The 26,059-nt window shown below is 44.6% G+C and overlaps 1 protein-coding gene across 7 annotated transcripts in view; it reads right to left on the reverse strand.

Annotated features, from left to right (window-relative positions):
* UNC13B (unc-13 homolog B) overlaps positions 1 to 26,059 on the reverse strand; it is a 189,003-nt gene that overhangs the window by 129,018 nt on the left and 33,926 nt on the right. For all 7 annotated transcript variants that reach the window (XM_076066785.1, XM_076066789.1, XM_076066784.1 and 4 more), the window contains exon 3: positions 9,514 to 9,613. In XM_076066785.1, coding sequence (XP_075922900.1) covers positions 9,514 to 9,613 — 100 coding nt within the window. The remainder of the gene's footprint in view (positions 1 to 9,513; positions 9,614 to 26,059) is intronic.

A 26,059-nucleotide genomic window follows, 5' to 3' on the forward strand; every position in this document is an offset into this window, starting at 1 on the left:
CAGCGTAGGCTGGTTAAGTAAATATATGGGCATTGGAAATGTTCGAGTACAATAAAACATTTGGCAAGAGGACATGGCCAGACAGGTGACTGTGCCTGCCATTTAAAAGGTCTGTGAAGCCAGACCCGAGTCACAATGCACCTGTCACAATGCCTGCCGGACCCTCATTATGCCCTCTACATTTTTGTATAAAGCAATGACATTCCCATCACGGTTGTCATTTTGTCATCCGAATGCAAATTATCCACTGGTCGAAATAATAAAAAGGGTGACTATCTAGCAATACAATGCGTTTAACTTTAAAAAAAGAACAATGAAGCTGTTAAATATATCTACGGGACCTTTTTTGCCAGTATCAAAACGATGAAACAATAAGACATAGTAATAGGTTTTACCCTTTTTAACTGGCACAGAAACTGACACCTTTATTCAAGGCATCATGTTTGCAATAACCACAACACAAGCAGTCAAAATGCAAACAAAAAGAGACAACTCTGATAATAATATGCACTGTCCTTGAATTTGATTGGTCCACACCCGAGACGGCTTTTCTTAGAGCCTAGTCTCCACTGGTGTTGGACCAGAAGACGCCAAAGGCGTCTTGTTACTGGCAAAGGAGGTCTCGTAACAATAAGACATGTTTTACCCTTTCTGAAGATGTTCAAACACCAAATATAAACCTTTTGCAAAACAGCAAGTCTGCATTAACCACACGTACTTGAGACAAAACGTGCAAACAAACATGCTCTGATAATATCTGCATTTCGATTTAAAGCTTTCGTGACTGCAGGGATTCATATTCTTGGTTCATTCAGTAAAGTCACGTAGAAGGGAAATAATAAAATAATACAAATAAAACAATTAAATTCTCACGACGTTTCGATTGTAACACAAGCAATCATCATCAGGTGTGAAAACCACAGCAAGACATTTTTTCTTCACATTTTTTTTGCTGTGGTTTTCACACCTGATGATGATTGCTTGTGTTGCAATCGAAACATCGTGAGAATTGTATTGTTTCATTTTTATTATTTTATTGTTTCCCTTCTACGTGTGACTTTACCGAAAGAACCAAGAATAGAAATATATGCATTGTCTGTTATAATGAGTAATGATGATTTATAAACCCCCTTTAGTCCATCCACGACTGGGCAAAGACCTCCCCAATGCTGTGCCAGTCATGGGGATTGTATGTGTGTATGTTGAACTTCTTTCGCACCGGACGTAGCCAACCGTGGAAATCAGAGGAATGATCGTATAGGTCAGAGAGGTTTGTTCAAGAGAGGAGCCCAAGAACAGTGCTGATATCACTCGGCAATAATACGAGCCACGGACCAAAGTTGAACGCAGGTTAACGGGTTCACATTCCAGTGCCGTAATCACTTAGCCACCACTCCCATCACGTCATGTTCAACCACCATACACAGAGTATGTCGAATTATAAGCATTCGGTACTGTCGTTTGGGTGGCTATAACCTAAAAATAAGACGTGTTTTATTGAAGACAAGAGGCACTCTAGTTACACTAGCTGACTGTGCTTACCGCCTCGCTTCGTTTTCCAAAAACACGGCTCAATCCTGGAAACAGGTCCAGCATTCAAAGGCTGTGCATCAATCTCACAAGTGCTCTTTATGACCCCCTGTATTTGCCGAAAGTTCACGAAGAAGAGCTCATACATTGTGAATTCTGTTTGACAGAAGTCATGACTTCACCTTCATTCAGTCCTCCATACGATTCGCTGGCCTGACAACAATGCCTGCGCACGTCCGTTCTGACACACGCGTGGCACACAGTGGTTCATTCATAAACAAGACGCGAGCGTTTATTTCCGTGAAATATAAGTCGGATCAACTCCTAATGGGCAGCAGTCATACATTAAAACGGAAGGATTTCTCCACAATTCTAGCAGTCGCCTGATGAGACTGGTTGTAATAATCGGCGAAACGTTGAGCTCGACTTTTCAATGTCGTGGGTCTACTCTCCAACACACAATCGGTGTGCTGAAGTAGTAACAAATTGGCACGTTTTGTTTACGTGAAAAACCTTACTAATTGGCTGTGTCGAGTGGTGGCGGGTTTAACGACACATTCATATTTACATGATCTAACCCAAAATAAATCCTACATTATGTATTAAATTATATGTCCATTGAAATTATTAAGAATATTTTTAGGAAGACGTGTTCTACTTATAGAGACTACATGATAAGGCTGGCTTAAAGCAGATGCACCGTAAGCTTTAATTGCAAACTTACATAAGCACCAAATGCGTCTTGTAACATGCTGACATACAGATTGAGATTAAAGGATGATAAAATAATGCTTTCGCCTGCTGTATCACTACACGTTCGTACAAAACGTGCATTTTACAAAAGGGTTCAGGATGACACAATATGGAAAAACATAATAATTTAAGTCAAACCACAGCTTTTAGCGATGCCTCACGGAGGCTCGTTTCACCCTAACCCAGCGCCGTCATCAGTGCAGCCCCGCAGAGCTCACAGACAAAACCTCTGCTGGCCGTGTCTGTTTCTCATTTAATTTAATTTGGGTGGCCGCGCATCCCAGCAGTTGGCAAGACTGAAAACATTCGGCAACGGGTTCAATACATTTTAATTCCGACAGCTGTCCACTAAGGCTGTGGGGCATTACAAAAGCGTGGCATCTGCTGTAGATGTTTTAGACCTTGTGACGTCAGTACAAGCGCGTGCCCTTTTGTGCATACAGATTATCCCGAGGCCAGATTAGAAGCACGGTTAAAATTTGCCCTCGATATTAAATGTGAAAAAAATTACTCGTGTTCATCAAGTCATTAAACAATCATCACCTCTGGAGGGTGATGACCTCGTGAGTGTGATTTGAAAATCCAAGTATAACCGACACCCTTGAGCACCTCGCTACAACTACCACGTGTGAATAAATCAAGAGGACATTTCCAGTGTGACACTGTTCGTTAGACTCATCTCGCAAGGCGATTACCTCGGGCCGTGCCCACTCGCAGATCGCAATGTAGCGACGCGCAGCAAGGTTTTACGAAGCGGAATCAATCGACGCCCGCCTTCGGCCCATCGAATATTTATGTAGCTGAAGCACGGGCAGCACCCAGGCATCCTGGGACGTAACCTGTGCCGATTTGGACGCGTTCTTTATGCCAAATGCCCTTACGCCCCCACACCACACACGTGGCACAGCAGAGAATTCACTCGGGCTATTGAAGTGAAGGCCTGTTCATCATCTCAAGCCCATATCTACGTGTGTGTGTGCTCCTACGCATCGCCACCAATCAGATTGCTCGCCGTGTTGTTCAAATTTTTATAAAAGGTATACTTCAATACATTCACATACGATAATTTATTTACATTATGGTCTATTTTCGTTAACTTTTGTGAATATATAAAGGCATCGCTTATGTGATTTGGTTGTAAAGTACCAGATATATTATTTAGGAATGAACGATTGCGGGGTGACCAAGCTGTGCGTGGTGATCCTCAGGAGGAGAGTGAAATTTGAAATTTAAATTATGTTTTTTTACATTAATTTACATTTTGCTAAAATGAACAGTGACTAGAAACAACATGGAACATATGGTATCCGAATACTTAAACACGGTGACTACGTCAAATGCTTGGAAAATCCAGAATGGATAAATACAAAGTGATTGTGCGTGTGAATCATCCATTCCTATGATAAGAGCCCAAAGGGAAAGCATTACGCCATGTGCTATGCTGATACGAGTCTGTGCTCAGTCCTGACAGACAAACACAGATGCTCATCACCAGCACGCAGCATGGTATTTGCCTTCAAAGCTCCACATTTATTTGTATTTGTACACCCGGAAGATAGAAAAGCTAGCTTCTAAATGTAATGTGTATGTAAAAATAATGTTATTTCAGTTCTAGTGGGTGTATGCTTTGCTCACTGACTAGAGAGACTAAAGAGACCACATTAACCTAATTGCAATACACAGTAGGACAGGAGTGTTGTGTTTATATAACGATTGTTCACATCCCTGCATTGCATACGATTTGTAAAAAAAAAAAGTATTATGATTTTCAGCTCTTTGGCAATTAAATGGCAAATGAGGACCACCCGACACCGTGCTGATCACAGGGGTTGTTTGACCACACTTCACCACATTGAGTAAAGGTGGGTTTGTGAAGAGAGAGCCCAGAAGCGTTCAGATCTCACTCGCCACCGATGTGAGCCACGGCCAGGAGTTGAACTCAGGTGGCCATGTTCATGGCGCAGGGCGCGAACCATAACACCACCGCTAGCGGTTGATGGTAATTCTACAAAAGCGGCCAAATTGATGCCTGTCAGGTATACAGTGCCCAAGTGAGTCCTTGGGTGGTGCTTATCTCCACTGGTGGCCCTGGGCCAACCTTGACGGTGCCGCAACCCTTAGAGCCCACAATTATAGTATGCTGAATATATTTGAAATACTTTTAAAATATCCCAATCGTCAAAAGAGGGCAGTTTAAATATGCCTTGACTTACTATGCAAATTAACGCAACTGGAAATGCTACTCAGTTGTACCCTGTCAGCAGCCATTATCTATTCGTTGCTGGATGGAGGCCTCCGTACGCCATTAGCGTCAATTGTGATCCTTCAACGCCACAATCCACCTACAACGTCGCCGATCTAGTCGCTCCATCGCTACGGTGATCGTCCTCTTGGGCACGTCCTAGCGATGACGTGTCCTGGCCAAGCCCGCTGACGTTGCTTAGCAGTCGATATTATGTCTCGGATGCGCACACGTCCCCTCATCAATGTGCGTCTCTTTATGTCTCTGTGTTTCCAAGCGTGAATCTCTCCATGGGTCTTTGCGTATTTCTCGGCTTTTGTTCAATAATTATATTCAGTGTCCATAATTCTGATCCATACGTCGTGGTGCAAATATGCATTTGATTGAAAGCCGTCTTCTTCAGCCATATTGGTATATTTTGTCGATGTATGACTATTTATTTACGCTTTTTTACCCAGCAAAGCCTCAGTGAGTCTCACAACTCTTTTTCTGGAGGATCCTGCCAAAGGGTTTGCAGTAGAGGTGGGGGGGGGGCGATGCTTGCTATGGATAATACCAATTAGAGAAACTGAAAACTGTTCATGCACAATATAAAGTGAAGTGTTGCTAAAACAAGTGGCTGTTTAATGAATAATTGATGTAATTGTTGCAATGTGTTACCAAAATCTTCAGGCTTTTTAATGAACGCCGAAGATTTTGCCATCCACACGGAGTCGCAGCAATTCACAGGGCACCCATGGGGAGAGTTCATACACTGTGCTGTGTGCACGCTGTCTGTAGGGGGCTCTGCTGCCTAGCTTGAGGTCATGACAAGACTTCAATGTCAACCACAACATACCCACAGGGAAGCTTATAACTGAGTAATTGAATATACGTATTATATAACGTGAAGTGTGGCTAAATAAAGTGGCTAAAACATCCCTTTGCCAGTAGGGGGCAATTATGGCCACGTCGATTCCAACTGGGTAATTTGCGGGTAATTTTCAGAATGTTGACCGTGACACAGGCACACAATGATGCCATCCTCTTGCCAATGACGTCACGGGATATTTAACGTCCACTATGAAGCAAAGAGGAGCGAAATGTAACGGTTCATACACCCGCAATGTTCATCAGCGTGGCTGTTGGAATCAAACCGTGAACCTCTCACAATAGGCAGTGGATGCGCTCCCATGGGGCCACGTCACCGCCCCTGTACCTGCAGTGGATGTGGGCATGTAAAAGCTCTAACATGAGCATTCACTACAGTGCGACAACAAACGCTACCACTATGGAGACAAGTGTGGCCGGGACGTGGTGCTTTCCCTGCGACGCTTCATGCACTTTGTTTAGTTTGTGGTCGCTTCCCCATACTTTTGGTTAGCACGGTTTGCTATGTACGCTGTGAAATAATTTAAATGCGTACATTTGACTGTAAAAAGAAAAACATCATCGGAGTGTCCCATATGACTTGGGCAGAGGTCATCTTCTTGGCTCACAGGGTACTTCAAAATAAACTGAAGCTGATCCGAGTTGGTGGCCTTGAGCCAGTCGTGGAAATGTCACGCTCCTACGGTGGGGCCCTGTCTTTTCGTAGAACAACAGCCATTGTTGATGTCGGACAAAAGTGATATCCAATTTCGATTTAAAGCTTTCGTGACTGCAATGATTCATCTTCTTTGGTTCTTTCGGTAAAGTCACGTAGAATGAGAATATTATTGTGTTATTTTATTTTATCAATTTATTATTTTATTCTCATTCTACGTGACTTTACCGAAAGAACCAAAGAAGATGATATCCAATTTATCGACCCGCCAAGAGAGGTGATGGGTTGATGGGCTGAGTTGACCCAGGCTGAATATTGAACTCTCAGTCTTCTGACTCTGAATTAAAAGCTCTAACCTGAGCTCCAAGCTGCTGGATGCTTGAAGTGATAGGTGTACGCACTTGGCACTTTTCCTATCTGTGGTTGCTAAAATTGAAATAGGTAAAAAAAAATGGTAAAGATGGCGATTGCTACCGCTGGACCGTGTCACCTGTCAGACCCCAAACTAAACTTATCTTCATCCATCAGTGTCTGTCAGGCAACAGTGAATACAACATGCAAGATAAGACTGATTTAGGTAATCACTGTCAAACATGCACGGGGCTGAATGAAAACAATCCTGCAATAGTGTCAGGGTTAAGTAAATATAGATAAGGCATTTTGTGGAGTGAAATGCCAATATTAATTTATATTTATATGATAGGCAGATTTCATGCAAAAAAGGTGATCGAACATACTTATGCAGCATAAATACATAGGTAGCATCATATAAGAGTAGCCTGTAAACAAGAAGTCTGGAAAGTATTGGCAGGCTGAAGATGTAAGGCAAATTTGTTTATAACACGTTTTAGCTGAGCGGGTGAAATCACTGTCAGCTTTTGACATTTCCTGCCTTAGCATTTCTTTCCAGATTAAATTCAAAATAAGTCAGTAGTTTCACAGCGTGAGATGAATAAGTTTCAATAGAGTGAGCAGTTTATCACTAAAATACCTCTTGCAAAGAGGCCTCTTATTGAACACGAGGAGGTGTGTACCTCTATAGGCCCTCAAATTATTTGCCCAATGTCAATACAACTAAAATTCAGAATTAAGTGACAATCCAATTACAAAAAAGGACAATGCCTGTGCAGTCATTGGGGACCAGGCTGAGACCATTAACTCATAACACTTGAATACCCAGCTTAATCATGTGAGGCTTCCTGAATTTAAACCCAGAATATTAGCAGAGGCAGCTCGGTGCTTTGACGTGCTGCTCCTGACGAATTACATTTATGCCACGGATTTTTGGATTTGAAAACAACTTCAAGGTGCCCGATGGCGTGGAGACCCTTCACACATCCTCCACAGCGGCACACTCAACCGCTGTCAGGAAAATTTGCCCAATCAGCATTCTTCGACGGCTTGCGCTCAGGTCGAACGTTCTGTATGAACACACATTTTTTTGGAGACCTGAAATACACCTAGACGTAGCAGTTCATGACTGATGTGATAATGTAAGATGGAGAACATGATAGGCACCAGCTCTGGCTAGTTGGGTCGGCATGACTGCCAGGTGATAAGATTCCAATTATCCGAGCTAGGTTGTGCAGTGTGATAAGTTGAGAGAGATATATGTTGGTGCCAGCATTATTGTTAGCCTCATACACTACCCACTGGCATTAGCTCCCTGCACCTCTGGCAACCTATACTTGTTTACAAAATTAGAAAAAATAATAATTATATATTTATACTATATCTTGACATTTGTACGCTAAAAATTCACAAATCAGACCACCATCCCTCCTGGCCACTTATCCGTACGTGCAGAATTTACCCCGCAAGCTCAGACACACCAATTGAAATGAGCACCACAGGCATTTCAAAATGACGTTTTAACCACTGTGTTCGCTAATTTTAAACGACTTACATTTTAATTGCTCCCACAATGTAACAAACGTCTCAGAGCAGAGCATTACACAGGAGGAATCAAAGGGGAGGGATCAAAGGGACCGAGAAAATAGGAGAGAAAAGAATGACTCACTCGTCCACTCACTCACCCACCCACCCACTCGCTCCCTCACTTCACTGACCCACTCATTCACTCAAAGATAGGAGAGAAAAGAAGCAATGAAGGAGGTCTGAAGGCACGGGGGTTGAAGAGGATGGATTTGAGGAGAGATTTAAAATGGAGAGAAAGGGGACCTAGGTGGAGTTGCCTGAGGAAGGATTTATAAAGGTGGCATTGTTGAATTCAGACAGAATAACTCCTCTTTACTGGGATGTGTTTGTAGACATGGAGAGCTCACTTCAAATCACACCAGACGATCGACAGTAATTTTATCTTCAGAGCAATGTCCTTATGTGCGTGAACTCTGATGCCCGCATCTCGTGACGTGTGATAGGCTTCACAATTCTGGGATGATTAAACCGAGTTCTTGGGTGCAGAAAGTTATTGATGGTTTCAGCCCAGTCACCAATGGCTGAACAAAAACGCATCATACAAAACGTTTTTTTGTTATTGTTACAATCTGTCAACATTGCAGCTCTGAGAATGAATAAAATTCAATGTCATGGTTTAACTGCCATGCCACAAACATATTCCACATTAGGGAGAGTGAACAAGTGCAGTGCCCCTATCGTGCATTCGAGGTCACTTCAAGGGATCTGAGAAATGTCTCCGTGGTATCTCCTCGTGCAGGCAATTCTCTAGCACAGGGTGATGCACTGCACCAATTTTGCGGGCCAACTTTTGTGTCATGTGAAATGCATTCTTCCCGCAAAATGAAAAACGCTTCCAATGTTTCACAGTATCATGGTCTTGAGGATGTCAGCGTTCACTACATCTCCTTTGTGGAGACAGATGGCAGAGAACAGGTAAATGGCGCTTTTAAGCAACCTCTGAAACATGGAACCTTTACCAAGGTCAGGACACTTCCGTCACAATGGGTTTTTCTTTTGCATTTTTTTTAAATTCCCATATTTGGCTCCTCGGGGTCAACGATTAACGGGTGTGCTTGGTGTATGATGGCGTATGATGGCATTGGGTTGGAAGAGTGAAGCAGTGGTTAACGAGATGCACTGTGAATTAAATGTAATCTGAAACCTGTCCTGGGCACTCCCACCAACCTGCACAGACCAGCGTGGTGATGTATGGTTAAACAACCCCCACAACCAACACCTCCGATTAGCACGGTTGGCTATGTATGGCGTGAAAGAAGTTCAACATACACCAGCAATGGGTTGTAAATTATTATAATGATCATTATTATTTATATAGAGGCATAATGTGTATCACAAGTCGAAGTCAATATTGCTGGGACTTATTCAATCTGATTGTGCACAGGATCTCAGGGGCACAAACGCTGATGGACACCCAAGATGTCAGTTACGGGAACTAGCGTGACACAGGCACAAGTTTCTCAAGCCACATTATTCAGAACGTTTGCAAAACCACGACAAATCAGAGAAAAAACGCGAGACTCACAACATGAAGTCTTGCTCCCAGCAGGGCTGATTTCCACGGACTGCGATGGTCGTGCTTTTCACATTTTGCACTTTGAGTGTCACGTACGTATTAAATTTCTCTGAAAGGGAAATGTGAAGGGGGGGGGGGAACCCACACGCACATCAAAAAGTGAACTTCCAAGAAAGACATCCCAGCAAGGTCACAGAAAATTTTCAGAAAAATATATGCGTCGCAATCATTCTAAATTATGTCCTCTATAGCATTGCCTTTGCGAAAATAACCACGAATGTGCCTGATATTGTTAGATCTTGGAAAATAGGATATTTTTCATCCTGGATCATGTTTGGCTATGAAACCGCTATGCGTAATACCGGTGGTGTAGGCTGCTGCTACGGTGTTACATTTTCAGCAGAAGACAGTGCAGCAAAATCCATTGCCGTGTACCGTACTCAAATGTATACATTCCTGAATTCACCAGCCTGCGCTGGTGAGCGTGGTGAAGTATGGTCAAATAACGCTTAAAACCCGCACGACGTGGGGAGTCCCTCAATGAGCAGTTGATTGACCAAAGGTCTGTGCCTGTAAGTATTACACAAGATAGTTCTTATTTGCTATGACCAGCAATGGCAAGTGAATTCGTGAATGAGGAGCCTGTCCATGAGATCATCATTGTAGATCCATGGGCCTCGTCCATCCTAGAGGCATGACCCCCCCCCCACTCTCTACCCGCATAGCCCAGCAGTGGTCCCCCTCCCCGTGGCCCCCCTGCCCCCCACGCCCTCCACCCCCCGCTCACCCCCCACTCGCCGGCCACCCGCGCACCCCCTCCCCTCTGCACACTGGGCAGTGCATGGCCTCCAGTCAGTCACAACCAGCGCTGGGTGGCACGAGGCCAGACATTTTTGACCGTGCTCACGGCAGATATTATTCGCTTTTTCAGTCTTGTGCATCTGTGAAGTCCCAGGCGTTTCAGCCGAGAGCCGCCTGTCCTGGTTTTCACAAGACCGTCCCTTTTTCAGAGGTAGAAATCACAAAGTTTTCCCAAGGCCACCGTTATCTGTCAGTTGCGTGAATAATCCGCACAAGACAACGCTATGCCAGGTAATTCTCACCACTTCTGATATTATCAGGTATTCTTTTTCCCACGTGTTCTGGTTTTTTGCGCCTCAAGAGGTATCAACCCAAGAGATGGAGCACTTCTCGGCAGAACACACAAGAACGCTCCCCAAGTCTGTAATGTCACGGATCGCGAGGGACAGTTTCATATGCTTGCTCTCTCTGCAGAAGAGATGTGTGGCAGAGATGAGGTCAAGGCGTGTTCCGTGCCTGGCCTAGATTGCCGAGCACCTGAGTTCGATGGATTTTGGCAACAAAATGAGAGTGCGACGCTTGATTGCTTCCTTGCCAAGCCTGCTGATTTCAACAGCAGACTGTGCCCACTTTTAAACACTGTCACTGTGTACGGCATTCTAAAAGGAAACCAAAAAATTGCCCCTAATTTTTCTCCCCCCCCCCCCCCCGACCAGGAACATTTCATATAGTGGCACAAATTCAGTATGCGGGAAAACAGGTTTACAAAACCACCTTACATGTAACCTTACGGTCAAATCGGTAGAGTCGGGTAGCCGCCGTTTGCGCAATTCAACTGTGACAAAATCCGGCACATATCACCCAACGGGGGCAGCACGTTCACTCGTGATGAGCGACGTTATTGTGCTTTTAGAATTGGGGAAAGCCAACATTCCACCGCACACGTCACACATGCATGACCACAAAGCCTCAAGCGTTGGACACCCCCCCACATCACATCGTGGAACCTTCACAGCTGATGAGATTTCAACATCTATACGCCTACTGTATATCTACGATTCCACGGGGGGGGGGGTGAGAATGTGAAAATATTTGTGGCTGAGATGACTGATGCAATTTGCAGCTATTGTTGTAGATAAGAGAAGTTAGAATGTATATATGTACTCTTTGTGTTTTTTTCGGTAAAGCCACGTAGGTGGCAGCCATCTGATGACGGAGACTTGTGTTGCCTTCGAAACGACGTGATTTGTTTTAATTTAGTTGTTTTTATTTTAATTTATTTTATTTAGTTTTTTACCTACGTGACTTTACCGAAAAAACCAAAGAGTATGGATCCTTGCAGTCACGAAAACTTCAAATCTAAAATGTATATGTTTTAAGCAAATGTATACATTCAATGGGTACAACATCCATTAATTTCAACGCATTTAGATTGAACATATGTGGGCAGACCTATGGCGCAGTGGTTAGCACAACTGTGTACGAACCCAGCAACTTGAGTTTGATTCCCGGCCATGGCCAGCATCAGGGGTTAATAATACCACAAACCGGTTCTGGGCACCCCTTCACGAGCACCCATTGACCAACGTGGTGAAGTATGGTCAAACAACCCCCATGGAGGCCTTCATCCAGCAGTGCACAGAATGGACAAAGGTCTGTAGCTTATTAATTGTGAATAAAATGACACTGCAACTTTAGTAATTTCAATATAAGTTCAGGGAACAAACCTTGTGGCTAAAACTAAAGTACACCGTTTAACTGTGCACTTTGTGTTCATTACCAAACCCCCACAGTTACAAATGTCTACTCGAGTAGACAACACCAATGTCAGATCATATACAACCGCTGCTTATTTTATGACCAATTAAGGTCTAATTGAAGCAGATGATTCTAATAAAGAGTGGTTTCCCCACGAATTAATAAATTATCTACTAGGTGGCACAAGTGTTCAATAAAACGCAGCAATATTCTGCCAAAGCTATGCCCGTTTTGTACGAGTTCCGGTAATGACTTTACCCTGAAACTGAGCTCTCACAAACGCCACAAAGACACAAAAGAAGCCAAACTGTAACTTCCACAGTGGCGGGAGGCGGAAGACCCACACAGATACAAAACGCCCTGCAAATAAACCGGTCTTGACGAGCACTGCGCTCCAGGCTACCCGTGTGCGTGTGTGTGTTTACAGGTGTACACGGGGCGTATAACAGTACAATAATAAACACGTGGTTTCCGTGCCTTCAGATCACCACTTGAACAAAAAAATATCGCAAGCGAACGCGAATGAATGATAACGGAAATCCTCCACAACTATCGGGAGCACTTTGGACCAATGTCACTTGCTGTGACGACCTCCTGTCACGGCCTACCTCACCACGCTTAAAAAGCGATGAAAGCCAGAGTGGGTCACACAGCCTGCTTCGAGTTAAACGGCACGGCGCGCTCTGAAAGCTCGCCAATGGGTCAGACGGGATGACGGTGAGAGGGCTTAAAGTGCAGCCCTGCAATTTCTGGCTTGCTCGCTCACGCCACTGTTGGCTTGCTCGATCACTCCACTGCTGATGGAAGGGCCTCCCCGCTAGAGGAAGCTCTTGTGAGCCCTTATGCGGGCTATTTTGTCCTACTCTTCCACACTGGCCAAACATCGTTAAAGAGGTGGGAGTACCCACACTTTACCCCACCACACGTGATGGTTATAAGGAAGCCACTGGCTCTATGCACTTTTAAATAGAGAATGAAAACTCATGTCTTTAGAACTGATTTTTGTGTTTAGTTTGTTGTATTTCCCCCGCACCACCACGGTGCGAAGGAAGTTCACGTAGATACATGTGACCTGCCTCTCAACTAACTGTGGTGTTGTTCAGTCATTCTGCTGGGTGGGCAGAGGTGCCTGGGGGCGGTTGATTTAAGAGACTTGTCCATTGTTTCAACTTTTGTCTTGGGCCAGGATATCAAAGCAGTGACCTCTGGATTGCCATATTCCAATGTCAGATCTATTTGACAACAGAGGCCGACAAGCTCGGGATAGCGACTGCTCTGCTCCCACGACTCCAGCTGAGTGTGGCCGGAATAGCAGCGGAGAGGGAGAGCACTCCATGGTGTGAAGTCACACCATGGAGCATGGTGTGAGGTCACACCACGGAGCATGGTGTGAGGTCACACCACGGAGCATGGTGTGAGGTCACACCACGGAGCATGGTGTGAGGTCACACCACGGAGCATGGTGTGAGGTCACACCACGGAGCATGATGTGAAGTCACACCACGGAGCATGGTGTGAGGTCACACCACGGAGCATGGTGTGAGGTCACACCACGGAGCATGGTGTGAGGTCACACCACGGAGCATGGTGTGAGGTCACACCACGGAGCATGGTGTGAAGTCACACCACGGAGCATGGTGTGAGGTCACACCACGGAGCATGGTGTGAGGTCACACCACGGAGTATGATGTGAAGTCACACCACGGAGCATGGTGTGAGGTCACACCACGGAGCATGGTGTGAGGTCACACCACGGAGCATGGTGTGAGGTCACACCACGGAGCATGGTGTGAGGTCACACCACGGAGCATGGTGTGAAGTCACACCACGGAGCATGGTGTGAGGTCACACCACGGAGCATGGTGTGAGGTCACACCACGGAGCATGGTGTGAGGTCACACCACGGAGCATGATGTGAGGTCACACCACGGAGTATGGTGTGAGGTCACACCACGGAGTATGGTGTGAGGTCACACCACGGAGTATGGTGTGAGGTCACACCACGGAGTATGGTGTGAGGTCACACCACGGAGCATGGTGTGAGGTCACACCACGGAGTATGATGTGAGGTCACACCACGGAGCATGATGTGAGGTCACACCACGGAGTATGGTGTGAAGTCACACCACGGAGCATGATGTGAGGTCACACCACGGAGCATGGTGTGAGGTCACACCACGGAGTATGATGTGAGGTCACACCACGGAGCAGCACTGCTTTCTGTGTTCAGTGTTGTCCACCCCCCCCCCCCCCCCCCCACCTCCGATTAGCACGGTTGGTTACGAACGGTGCGAAAGAAGTTCAACATACACGCCGGACGGCCGGCTCCTGCGAGACCTCAGGCACTCGGTGACCGGGGGTATAGTGGGCCCGGATCGCAGTTGCACCCGCCTCACCGCTAGATTAACCCCCATGAATTATTTAACACCAATTACGTCGTTTTAAATAACTCACATTAATGGCTCCCGAGTTCATGGATTTAGTTGTGGTTGCCAGACAGGTTCAATGCGCGCTGGATCCTGACCAAGCTTCTTGCTCCCCTGCCAGCACGGTGCTGTGCCAGTTCGGGCTGGGTCGCGTTCCCATTAACCGCGGCGTCACCCACCCCCCCATGCCCCCCCCCCCTCCCGTGCTCCCCCCCCCCCAACTTCGCACTCTCCCCTCTCTACTTCCTTTCCTTACCCAGCGCGGCAGCTTAACGTCTGGCCGAGGGCGAAGAGATCCCGTCACTCTGGGGGAGTCTAGGGAAAGTCAGGAGGAGTGCTGAATAGAGGGTTTTTTTGGGTTAGATGGCGAAAATATATAAATGGGTCATTAAGCCTGCCACCACCCGAAACAGCCAATTAGTAAGAGTTGTCAGAGCATGTTTTTTGTTTGTATTTTCACCACAAGTATCTGTGGTTAATGCAGACATGATTCCTTGCAAGAGGTTTCAGTTTGGTGTTTTAACAATTTAACTTTTCTTATATTTTGACTCTGGAAAAGGAGGTCCCATAATGTAGTTGCTCGCCCCAGCTCTCATTGTCCTGATAGTGCATTGTCTTTAAGCTGTACGCCTTTTGGCGTCCTCTGGTCTTACACCGTTTGAGACGAGGCTCAAAAGAGAGCTCTCTCTGGTGTGGACCAATCAGTTTCAAGGACAATGCATTTCGTATCATAGTATGTATTTGTTTAAATTCTGACCACAAGTATTGTGGTTAATGCAGACATCATTCCTCATAAAAAGGTTTCAGTTTTGTTGCCAGATAAAAGGGAAAACCCTGATATTTTGGTACCGGCAAAGGAGGTCCCATGATGTAGATGTTCACCCCGAGCTCTCATTACTCTGACAGTGCATTGTCGTTGAGCTGTACGCCTTTGGCGTCCTCTGGTCTAACACCGTTTGAGATGAGGCTCAAAAGAAAGCCTTCTCTGGTGTGGACCAATCAGTTTCACGAACAATGCATATATTATCAGAGTATGTTTTTTTGCATTCTGACCACAAGTATTGTGGTTAATACAGACACCATTCCTAGTAAAAAGGTTTCAGTTTTGTTGCCAGAAAAAAAGGGAAAACCTATTCTTATATTTTGATACTGGCAAAGGAGGTCCCATGATGTAGCTGCTCGCCCCAAGCTCTCATTGTCCTGATAGTGGCATTGCCTTTGTGCTGTTCGCCTTTTGGCGTCCTCTGGTCTAACACTGTTTGAGACGAGGCTCTAAAGAAAGCTGTCTCTGGTGCGGACCAATCAGCTTCAAAGACAATGCATATACTGTGAGAGCATGTTTTTTGTTTGTATTTTCACCACCAGTATCTGTGGTTAATGCAGACATGATTCCTTGCAAAAGGTTTCAGTTTGGTGTTTTAACATCCTAACACCTGTTTTGTTGTCAGAAAAAGGGTAAAACCTATTTTTATACTCATGGGTTTAATCACTTTTAATGTTTACATAGGTTTAATGCATGCTTGGGTTAGCTTGTGCTGGAGCTGTTATTTTCCACTTTTCTTTTTTTTACTTACGAAAAGGTTCCGTTATTGTGGTAGACGCAACAATGCCGAGTTGGGATGAGAAGCACTTTGGCGAGGCATGTGAAGCGTCGTGGAAGTATGCTGTGTGTGTGTTGAACTTCTTTAGGACCGTATGTGGCCAACCGTGCTAATCTGAGGTGTGGGCTCCGTCCTAGAGACATCATAGTTCACGGGACACAGTCCACATTCCCAGAGTCCATCTTGAACCAGAACCATGAAGCTATTTTAATCAACTGAGAGGCAAACCGTCCGATGAAAATGATCTTATGCACAACCCAATTTCCTCACTCCTAGTGAATTCTGATTGGGAAATCTGGTTGTATAATAATTTGAATTTACATATATATACGTAACAAGTGTGGATCGCAGCTGCAGCCAAGCGATTCCACAAGTAGTTTGGCTTTCCACATCTGATGCATTTATTCCCCCTCCACCACGTGACTGCTTGTGCAGGTGTCATTGTAATTCTATCGAAGATGACTGTGCACTATATAAATGTGAAAAATGGTTGTCACAGAAATGGGAACATTTGGTAGGACATAACTGGATTTGTTTCAGCTGGATGACATATTGGTTCACACATTATCATATTTAGAATCCCAAAAAAATCCCAATAAGGGATGGGCCATTATCAAAGCGTGTTCATTAAGCGCCTTGTTATGCAATTTATTTTTGGGCCTTCAAATTGTTGTTATAGCGCAATTTACAATGCTTCATAAAGACCAGCAGCTCACTTTTAGGGAATTAATAAAGGCAACTTCCACGAAGTGCCATTCATGAATCGCTTAAAGTAATGATCCATCCACTCATTTGCAGTAAGTAGTAAAAATATAAAATGTAAAGTATATACAGTGGTACCCCCGAGATCGAACTTAATTCGTTCCAGAAGACCATTCGAACACCGATTTGTTCGAACACCGAAACAGGTCCCTGCAGGGTGGGCTGGTAGGAACATTGGAATTTTGCGCAATTTTATGACATTGTTACGTAAAATTGTGCAAAACATCCCCAAAAGCGAAGTTCGCAAATGAGATAATGTGACTTCCAAATGTTGGGTGCAATAAGACATATCAAGTCTCTGCACTGTCTATTGCTGATTTACACCCAACAGCACGAGATTTCACTTCGTTAAAGTATTGAAAGGGGACGGACGGACGGACACATTAATCTATTGCAGGCTGGTACACTCAGTTTACAACTTCGTTCCTACCAGTATAATTTCCTCCATAAGAATGAATGTAAATGACATTAATTGGTTCCAGGCACAATAAATCTCATTATAAAGCATTTTTACACGAAGTTTACAGTAATTACCTGCATAACATCATACAAAAAAAACAAGAAACACGATAAATAAATGGAATAAATGAATAAATATATGGAATAAATGAAATAAATGAACATTGAACTTCACTTTACCTGCAGTAAGGAGAGTCGATGGCTTGAGTGGAAGGTGGTGAGGAGGAGGTGGTGGTGTTATTGTTTGGAAGGGGAGTCCCCTTTGTCTGGGCAAGCGTCGTGCACGCTGGCCATACGCGTCTCAGCCGTGTACAGGTTCTTTCAAGTCGCGATTGCCCCGTTCGACCTCCGAATTTCGTTCGGTTTCCGGGGCAAAAAATGTTGGGAAATATCGTTCGAACAGCGATTTGTTCGAGTTCTGGTGCGTTCGATCTCCGAGGTTCTACTGTATACTTCTAATGAGTGATCTCAAAGGTCTCATTCAAACAGAAGAGATAACAATTAAATAGTTCTTAATACAAAGCAGTTATAAATTATAATATAAACGAGCAATGTATTTAAAAACCAGTTATATCAATGGTTTATAGGTAAATACACCCATCACTCCGTGAAGGATGCACATCATTTTATTGCCTAATAAAAAATTAACCTGTCCGATTAAGATTCAGATTCCCATGTGTCGTGCCGAAGCTACTTCCATTAACAGACTGAACAATGCCATCTTACCTATACTCTCCTCCATGTGTTCTCTCGGTGTAATCCAAACCATGAATCTCTCCATGCTTCTTTGAACACTTTAGAGTTTTTGTTTGCGTCAGTGTCCGTATTTCTAATCCGTGTTACAGCAGGTGAGACGCACTCATTTAAAACTTTCCTTTTCAGTCACATTGGCACGTTGCTTTTCATCATCAAGTTTATATTTCCAAAAGCGCTCCAACCTACCGCTAGGTGTATATATATGTGTTATGCCGTTTTACAGTTGCATCACCCCGACAGATATGGCGAACTTGTCGGAGATGCTTTTTTGTTTTGCTCATATTCATTAAAGTGCTACATTGCAGCCTTCCTCATTAAGTTTGTCGAACATAATCTGTCGTTCATTACCAACAGACATGACAATGGCTCTGTTTTAAAAACAAATATTACTTAATCTGTTTTTACAATTCAAATTCATGCAATTCTTTATCCAATCCAATTTTTGGAAAACATTTTCCAATGTCGCTCTGAATAACTTTGGTGTGTCGCTTTGTCCAACTTCCCCATTCCATTCATGGCTTGATTTTTTTTTCAAACAATCTCAATTGTGGCTGTTCCATTTTTGTAAATTATTTTTGATAATTCCTAAATATGTATTTATTTCAGTCACAGGTTGCAAAGGCTCGGATGGTTATCATCGATTTTCACTGAGTCGAATGCTTTTTCAAAGTGTGCAAAGGCTAGACCCAATGGTAAATTCAATTAATTCCTATACTATTTTGCTGAATCTGATTAATAGTATGTATGTCTCTTATCTCATGTATTTAAACTGTTCACAAAGGTCACTGAAAACAAACAATGCAGAGACCAACCAACCACAGAAGAAAGATTTAGGAACGCTTTCTCAATCATAGACTGACGTATGCATGGATGAGGATAAAATCATCTTTTCAATACAATAACCGGAAATGAATGGGAAAAAAACTAGAAAACCTACCGCCAATCACAAAAAATGCAAATTGTCCTCATTTTTTAAATGTCTGAAATTCATAGATAATGCTTCTGAAAAAACCCCAGTTCCGCGTGGTGGCCTTGTGATGTGCATGTTTTGCATGGTTATCATCGCAGGTGATAACACGCCCCCCCCCGCCCCACCGTTGAGTGCCAGTGGAGTCTCTCTTCGTTAATTTGACCTTCCTCCTTTCTACTCCTTCCCCATCTCTCTCTGCTGTCTTAATTTCTCTCTTGGAAAAACCGTAACGATTTGTCTCCTGTTCGCCATTTTGTCTTTACTCGCCCCCTACCTGCACTGCTGTGACTTTAATTCAATTTCCTGCTGTAGCCACGTGTGACGACCTACTGACCTTCATTCATATTTTCGCAATGGAGATGTGGCTAATCGCAGCGGCAATATCCAATGCAGTTACGTATTTAAGGGAACCAATAGGCTGCTTATTGCTTTGCCAGGGAATTCCACGCAACCCCTGTATACATCGCTACAAACAAAATATTTGCTTCCCAGTGTACCAATACCAACACTCAGGGGTGTTTACGCTTTTGGTAAGTATGGCAATAGCGTAGGCTTATCGCTGCAAGTGTGCAAAAGGGTGGGACTTGGAGAGCTTTAAATTCACGGTCGGAGGACTGTGAGCTCAACATTCAGCCCGGGGTCGGCTCAGGCCATCAACCCATCAGCCTCTTTGGGCAGGTCAATAAACAGAGTATCATTTTCCGTCCGACATCAACAATGGTTGTCGTTCTACGACGAGACAGGCCCCCACCATAGGAGCGTGACATTTTCACAAGACTCAAGACCACCAACGGAGATAGCCGCCGCCGAATCGGAAAGGAATACTACAAAGTTGCGTGTTTTTTTTACAGCCAGCGGAGCAGCGCACAAAAGTGTGGCAGGGGAAGCACCACGCCTGCCCACCTTTGTCTATATAGTGGTCGCCTCTGTTGTCACACTTCTATTCATTGCTATTTTTAGGCTGCACCCACCTTGTCCACGTCCTCCGATCAGCACGGTCGGCTACGTGCGGTGCGAAAGAACTTCAACATGCACAGGTACAGCCACTGCAGGTACAGGGGTGAAGATGGGGCCCAGTGGTAGCACATTCACCGCTTGTTACAGGGGTTTGCAGTGTGAATGCAACAGCTGCCCTGCTTAATACTGCTGTGTGTAGTAGGCGCAAAAATACGAGGTGCCGTCTGCTGCACAGTGGACGTTAGAGATCCTGTCACGTTACTGGCATGAGGAGGCCATTGTGTGCTGGAGCCATGGTCCACATTTGAAAAATAAACCTGCAAATTACTAATTTGAAAACTGCAAAGCAGACATCAAAGCAAGCCTGATTGATGATGAGATAATGTATGTCAAAACCGGTCCAGCGTTTGCTTGTATTCAACCAATGCAGCTGAAAATGATGTACTCTCAAGAAGCCTTGTGGCTTCATCATGGGACCTCCTTTGCCATACCAAAATATGAGAAGAGGTTTTCCCCTTTTTTCTGGCAACAAAACAGGTGTTAAGATGTTAAAACACCAAACTGAAACCTTTTACAAGGAATGATGTCTGCATTAACCACAATACTTGTGGTCAGAATGCAAACAAAAAACACTCTGATAATATATGCATTGTCCTTGAAACTGATTGGTCCACACCATAGACAGCTTTATTTCGAGCCTAGTCTCAAAAGGTGTTAGACCAGAGGACGCCAAAAGGCGTACAGCCCAAAAACAATAGGTTTTTAACATCTTAACACCTGTTTTTGTTGGCAGAAAAAGGGGGAAAACCTATTCTCAAGCCTTGCGGCTGATGGGATGTGTAAAAACATGTTTTTTTTCGTGGAGAGATATGTGAAGGAGGTAAATTGTCTGCGTATTACATTTATACAAGATAAAATTGGTACCAGACGGAAAACGCAACATTGTCAATTCTCCAAGCCTTCATATCGAACTAAGTGAATTCTAGCCTTGGCTGCCTTGTGTACAGTTTCCAATTGCACACTTGTTGAGTGAATAACTGTGTTACGGGGGAGAGCAGTCAAGATTGTTAACACACCGGAAAAAAACACCCGACTTTGTAATGGTACAGCTTTTAGCAGGCAGTAATCCGCACACCATCAAGATACGAGTTTATACTACTGCAGCAGCATTTTGCAGATGTGAAATTCATGCGTGTATTTGTTTCACACTGCTTCTTTTTGGGGTGGAATGGTGGTGCAGTGGTTAGCACACTGCACTATGAATCCACCAACCTCTGAGTTTGATTGCCAGACACGAGGCTAACGTCAGGGGCAAGCGATATCTGAACTAGTGTTGGGGCTCCGCCTTCACCAACCTGCACTGACCAGCCTGGTGAAGTGATGGGTAAAACAATCCCCAGCAAGTGACACGGTGTGGGGATGCACTAAAGCAGAAGTGGTTCCGCAAATTACTCAAAATGTATTTAAACATTTCAATGTATTTTCATTATTTCATTAATGTGGCACAAGAGCCAACCGCAGAATGTCCGTGTTTTGGTTGAATGTTTACCCTGAGGAAAATGCAATTACAGTACAGTGAAAGTCCTCTTATCCGTGATGGTCAGGAGGTATTTAATTTCAGACAAGCAAATTTATTCCTGAAACTTGTCAAAATGCCTCATGTTATCCGTGGCAATCATTGATAATACCATTAATTTAGCACATGGTACAGCACCGCCCTTGTTATCCGATAAACTTGCGGATAACAGGATGCATCTTTTTCCATTCGGTACAGCGTAAGTTTCAGCGCTGAGGCGCCGTTAGCGATGATTCAGCACGACCATGGAAACAAAGGCATCCTCAATGTCGACTGCCATCGGCACACACCCACGCCGCCATCTTCATCGTAGCTATCATCATCATCACAATCGTTGGATAGTTCGCACCATCCTCCGAGGCCTTGTACTGTATTTCCACCATGTGAATACGCCGCACCGGCCGGCTGTAGTCGCCGATTTCTCTGCGTATCACTCCAGCGCCCGTGCTTTTCGCCATCTCGACGCCAACGGCTGGCGAAGGCGACGGCGACAATCGACCACTGTTATCATCAGCATCATCAATCACCAGACAGCAGCGTCCGTAACTAAATCACTTCATCCATCATCACCATCACGGTCATCGTCATTCGTTATTATCCACAGATAATCATGGGCGATGGGATAAATGTAGCACCTCACTGTCCACAGCCTTGGATATTGTCCATGGGAGAGAACGAGAGGCAAGGGGGAGTGAGGGAGAACCAGAGAGGAATGGCGAGCACTGAAAGCGAGCAAAGGACAACGATCGTTTAGCATTCACATCGTCTCACCCACACCGAGTTCAACCACCACACTGCCGGTCACAGCGCTTCTCTTTATGCCTCTTCCCTCACATTGCCCCAAGTCCTTCCCATCGTCTCTTTTCCCCAAGCTCTTAAGATAATAAATCTTGCTCAAATAAAGAAGCGTGTTACACTCTTATTGGGACCCAAACGTCGCACCTCCTGGCTTCGAGATCCCTCAAAGACACCGGGGTATCATCAACCGCATCATAACATCAATCGGTCGATGCGCCCATCTCCTTCATGGATGGGAAATTAAAGACAAGCCGCAGTAGTTTGACTGCGGCCATGAAACACAAACGATGGACCATAAAGTAAAACCACTGTAGTCTGTGCGTCTTCAGCGGAGGAAAAGCAAAACTACACAAACACTCTCCTGAAGACCTTTCGTGGCTATCAGACTACAACATGGCAGCTCCAGGGCACATTCCCATCGTACGCAAGAAGATGTATTACAGCTATGATAGTGCCGTTTGTTGCTGGCTGCATGTGGAGCCTATTGGGTATGTAAACATCACGGGCGTATCATGTCTACCTTTGAACTGTGGAGCATTTGTACAGGGTTATTAAGGGCTATTAAAACCTGTCAGTGAGAACCATCCAGGTGAGAGTTACGCAACCTTTGGTACTGTCGTTTTTTTGCACGTTATTTTTGTTTTAGAATTTTTATGCTTTTAAAGATTTTTTTAAATTTACATTTACGAAGAGTAGTACATTCCAACGATAGTTTGATCACGTCAAACAATCTAATGCTCGGTGTGATATTCATCAGCCATGGTAACATTTATAACAGACACTTGCAGGGCAGTGACGCACAACATGACGGCTGTCCACCAGTGCATGAATTAAATCCAATGTCTCAATGGCAACTCACACGGATTAAATCAGAAAAAAACGAGCTCAACTAGTTTGGTTTCGTTGACAACGGAGTGGTGTCGCAGTGATTGCGCATTGTGCTACGAACCAAATGGCTCTAATTCAATTGTTAAGCACGGCTATCATGAGCGGAGAGCGATACCTGAAATGGTTCGGTCCCCAAGCCTCATCCCGCCCTCCACCAACCCGGCTTGCCAGCGATGTGAAGTATGGTCAAGCAAACCCCATGACCAACATGGCATCCGAAGGCCTACATCTAGCAGTGGATTTCGATTTAAAGCTTTCGTGACTGCAAGGATTCATCTTCTTTGGTTCTTTCGGTAAAGTCACGTAGAATGAGGATAAAATAATAAATTGATAAAATAACACAATAAAATTCTCACGACGTTTCGGCCACAACACAAGCGGCCTTCATCAGGTGAAGGGACGAGACTGTCTGGAGGACAGCGCTGGAGCGAACACAGCCAAGCTCAGACCGCGACCTTAAAGCTGTGTGAGAAGAAACAGAGCGCCTTGACAAAGGAATTAGCATAGAATTTAGCATTGAAATAGCTGAGTGCTAAATTCTATGCTAATTCCTTTGTCAAGGCGCTCTGTTTCTTCTCACACAGCTTAAAGGTCACGGTCTGAGCTTGGCTGTGTTCGCTCCAGCGCTGTCCTCCAGACAGTCTCGTCCCTTCACCTGATGAAGGCCGCTTGTGTTGTGGCCGAAACGTCGTGAGAATTTTATTGTGTTATTTTATTTTATCAATTTATTATTTTATTCTCATTCTACGTGACTTTACCGAAAGAACCAAAGAAGATCTAGCAGTGGATTAATGAAGGACGAAACATTGGAAAAAAGTTATGAACGTTCGTTCAAAGTTGCTTGCTATCGACACTCATTAATTGGATGAAAACATTTTAAAATAAAAAAAAAAATTCAGGACCCTCCTGAAAAATAATCCTATGACTCGGTGTGATTGCCCTGGATAAATAAGTAAAATTATTATCATGTTAAAAGTAGCCAGGCGTCATAAGGCGTGCTTTCAATGCAGTCGTCTTAGAGGCAGGATTGGTGGATCATACAGATCGCATTGTGTGCTCCAGACCATCAGGAAGATGACCTTCAAGGTTAAAAACTGTTTCAGACACACCGTCAATAGTTACAAGTGGGATACAAAACTCCCAAGACACAACCACCATCTTTACCGGAGGCCTCTCCTGATGGACGGCCCTCATAAGCCGAGAAAGCAATATTGAGGAGTCCACTGAGCAGCCCTCCAGCCAAGAGACCACCAGCATGGCCATCTCCACAGCAAAGGGTAAACCGTTCTGTAAATCCTCCACCAAGAACTCTACAACATTCGCCAACCCACACATGGTTGGGGACCAGGCCCCTCATCAGGGCACGCCACCTCGAATGTGTGGAGATTTCATTAAACTCTTGAACCTCACCCTCTCAATCTCCATGCCATCAGATGAAACATGACATGGTTCTGACACCAGATGCCCCACTGTGACAATATTTCTGGTCAATCCAGAGCTCCCCCACTGTACTTATCAGGAGATCGAAAAATCATGACATCCTGGATCAATTAGGAGCAATCAGATCCAAGGAGGCCCGCTTCTCCCTGTCCACTTTCTACATCAGCGTGGGAAACAAGGGAAAAGATGAAAAGCCGGAACTAAACTGGTTTCCCCAGAAGCACGCCAGCATGTGCACAGCCACCGCCGCGCCCTCATGAGGCAGCGTGGAACAAAGCCAGGGAAGCCGTGCCTTCTCCTCGCTTGTAAACCAAACCACGGGCATCCTTCCGAACCCGATTATAAAATGTTCAAATGTCTATCAGTCGAGTGGCCATTCCCCCAAGTCCAACTTGGTTCTGCTCAACCAATCAGATACCAGATTCTATGTGCCTGACCATACATTTCACAAGAGTGCTTTTAAAGATCACTTCTTTGACCACACCACACCTTTCTTATGATTCCATCCCAAGTGAAAGTGCACTCTCCCCTCTCCTGTGACTGACATTCTCTATTTAACCATGTGAGAGCCCATTGATATTTATTATCCGTTACAGTCGGGCAGCTATGAACCCAGAGACCTGATTTCGATTCCCAGTCCCAGCTGTCACACGCAAGGCCGCGGTTGGAAGGGGAGTGAGTGAGTGGGAGGGTGGCGAGCGACGGAGTGGGAGACAGGATGAGTCGAAGCCACTGAAATTTGTCGGAACGCGATGCGGCACGGCTCGGCACTGTGCAGGCACGGTTCAGGAAATCAGCACGAGCGCAGACACTCGCAGAGCAGACGGAACGTGAAATAAATCATGGTTCACACAGATTCCACAATTAGAACTGCATCACTGTAAAAGGCCAAAGGACAGCCCAGAGAACGAGCACAGCAACGGTGTGGATTGTTGTGGGAACTTGTCTCTGTTTCTAACACAAAGCACGAGTTCCCTCGTGCTCAGTGCTTTGCGGTGCCATTTGCATGAATGGGGGCCGTATACAATCAACCGTTGTTATTGTTTTTTTATTATCCCCTGGACTTTCTGTGATGTCAGGAGCTTCAGTGTTTACTGGTGCGCCGCCGAGTTCCTGGTGCAGCTTACCTCTGTACCCTTGATGGTGCTATGTCGTGTCCCTTATGTTGTGTTTCGTGCCATTTTTTTAAGTTAATCTGGTTCGCGACGTACAGTTTTGAAATGTAATTTGCACGATGGTACATATAAATACAATTATTATATAATATATAAATTATACATTTTATAAATAATCAACTAAAAAAATACCGATCTAATTTTAGATATATTTAATATATTCATGTATACACTGCTCATACATACCA

Source organism: Petromyzon marinus, chromosome 13, assembly GCF_048934315.1.
Source record: "Petromyzon marinus isolate PM22_M1 ecotype Great Lakes invasive population chromosome 13, UKy_Petmar_22M1.pri1.0, whole genome shotgun sequence".
NCBI lineage: Eukaryota > Metazoa > Chordata > Hyperoartia > Petromyzontiformes > Petromyzontidae > Petromyzon > Petromyzon marinus.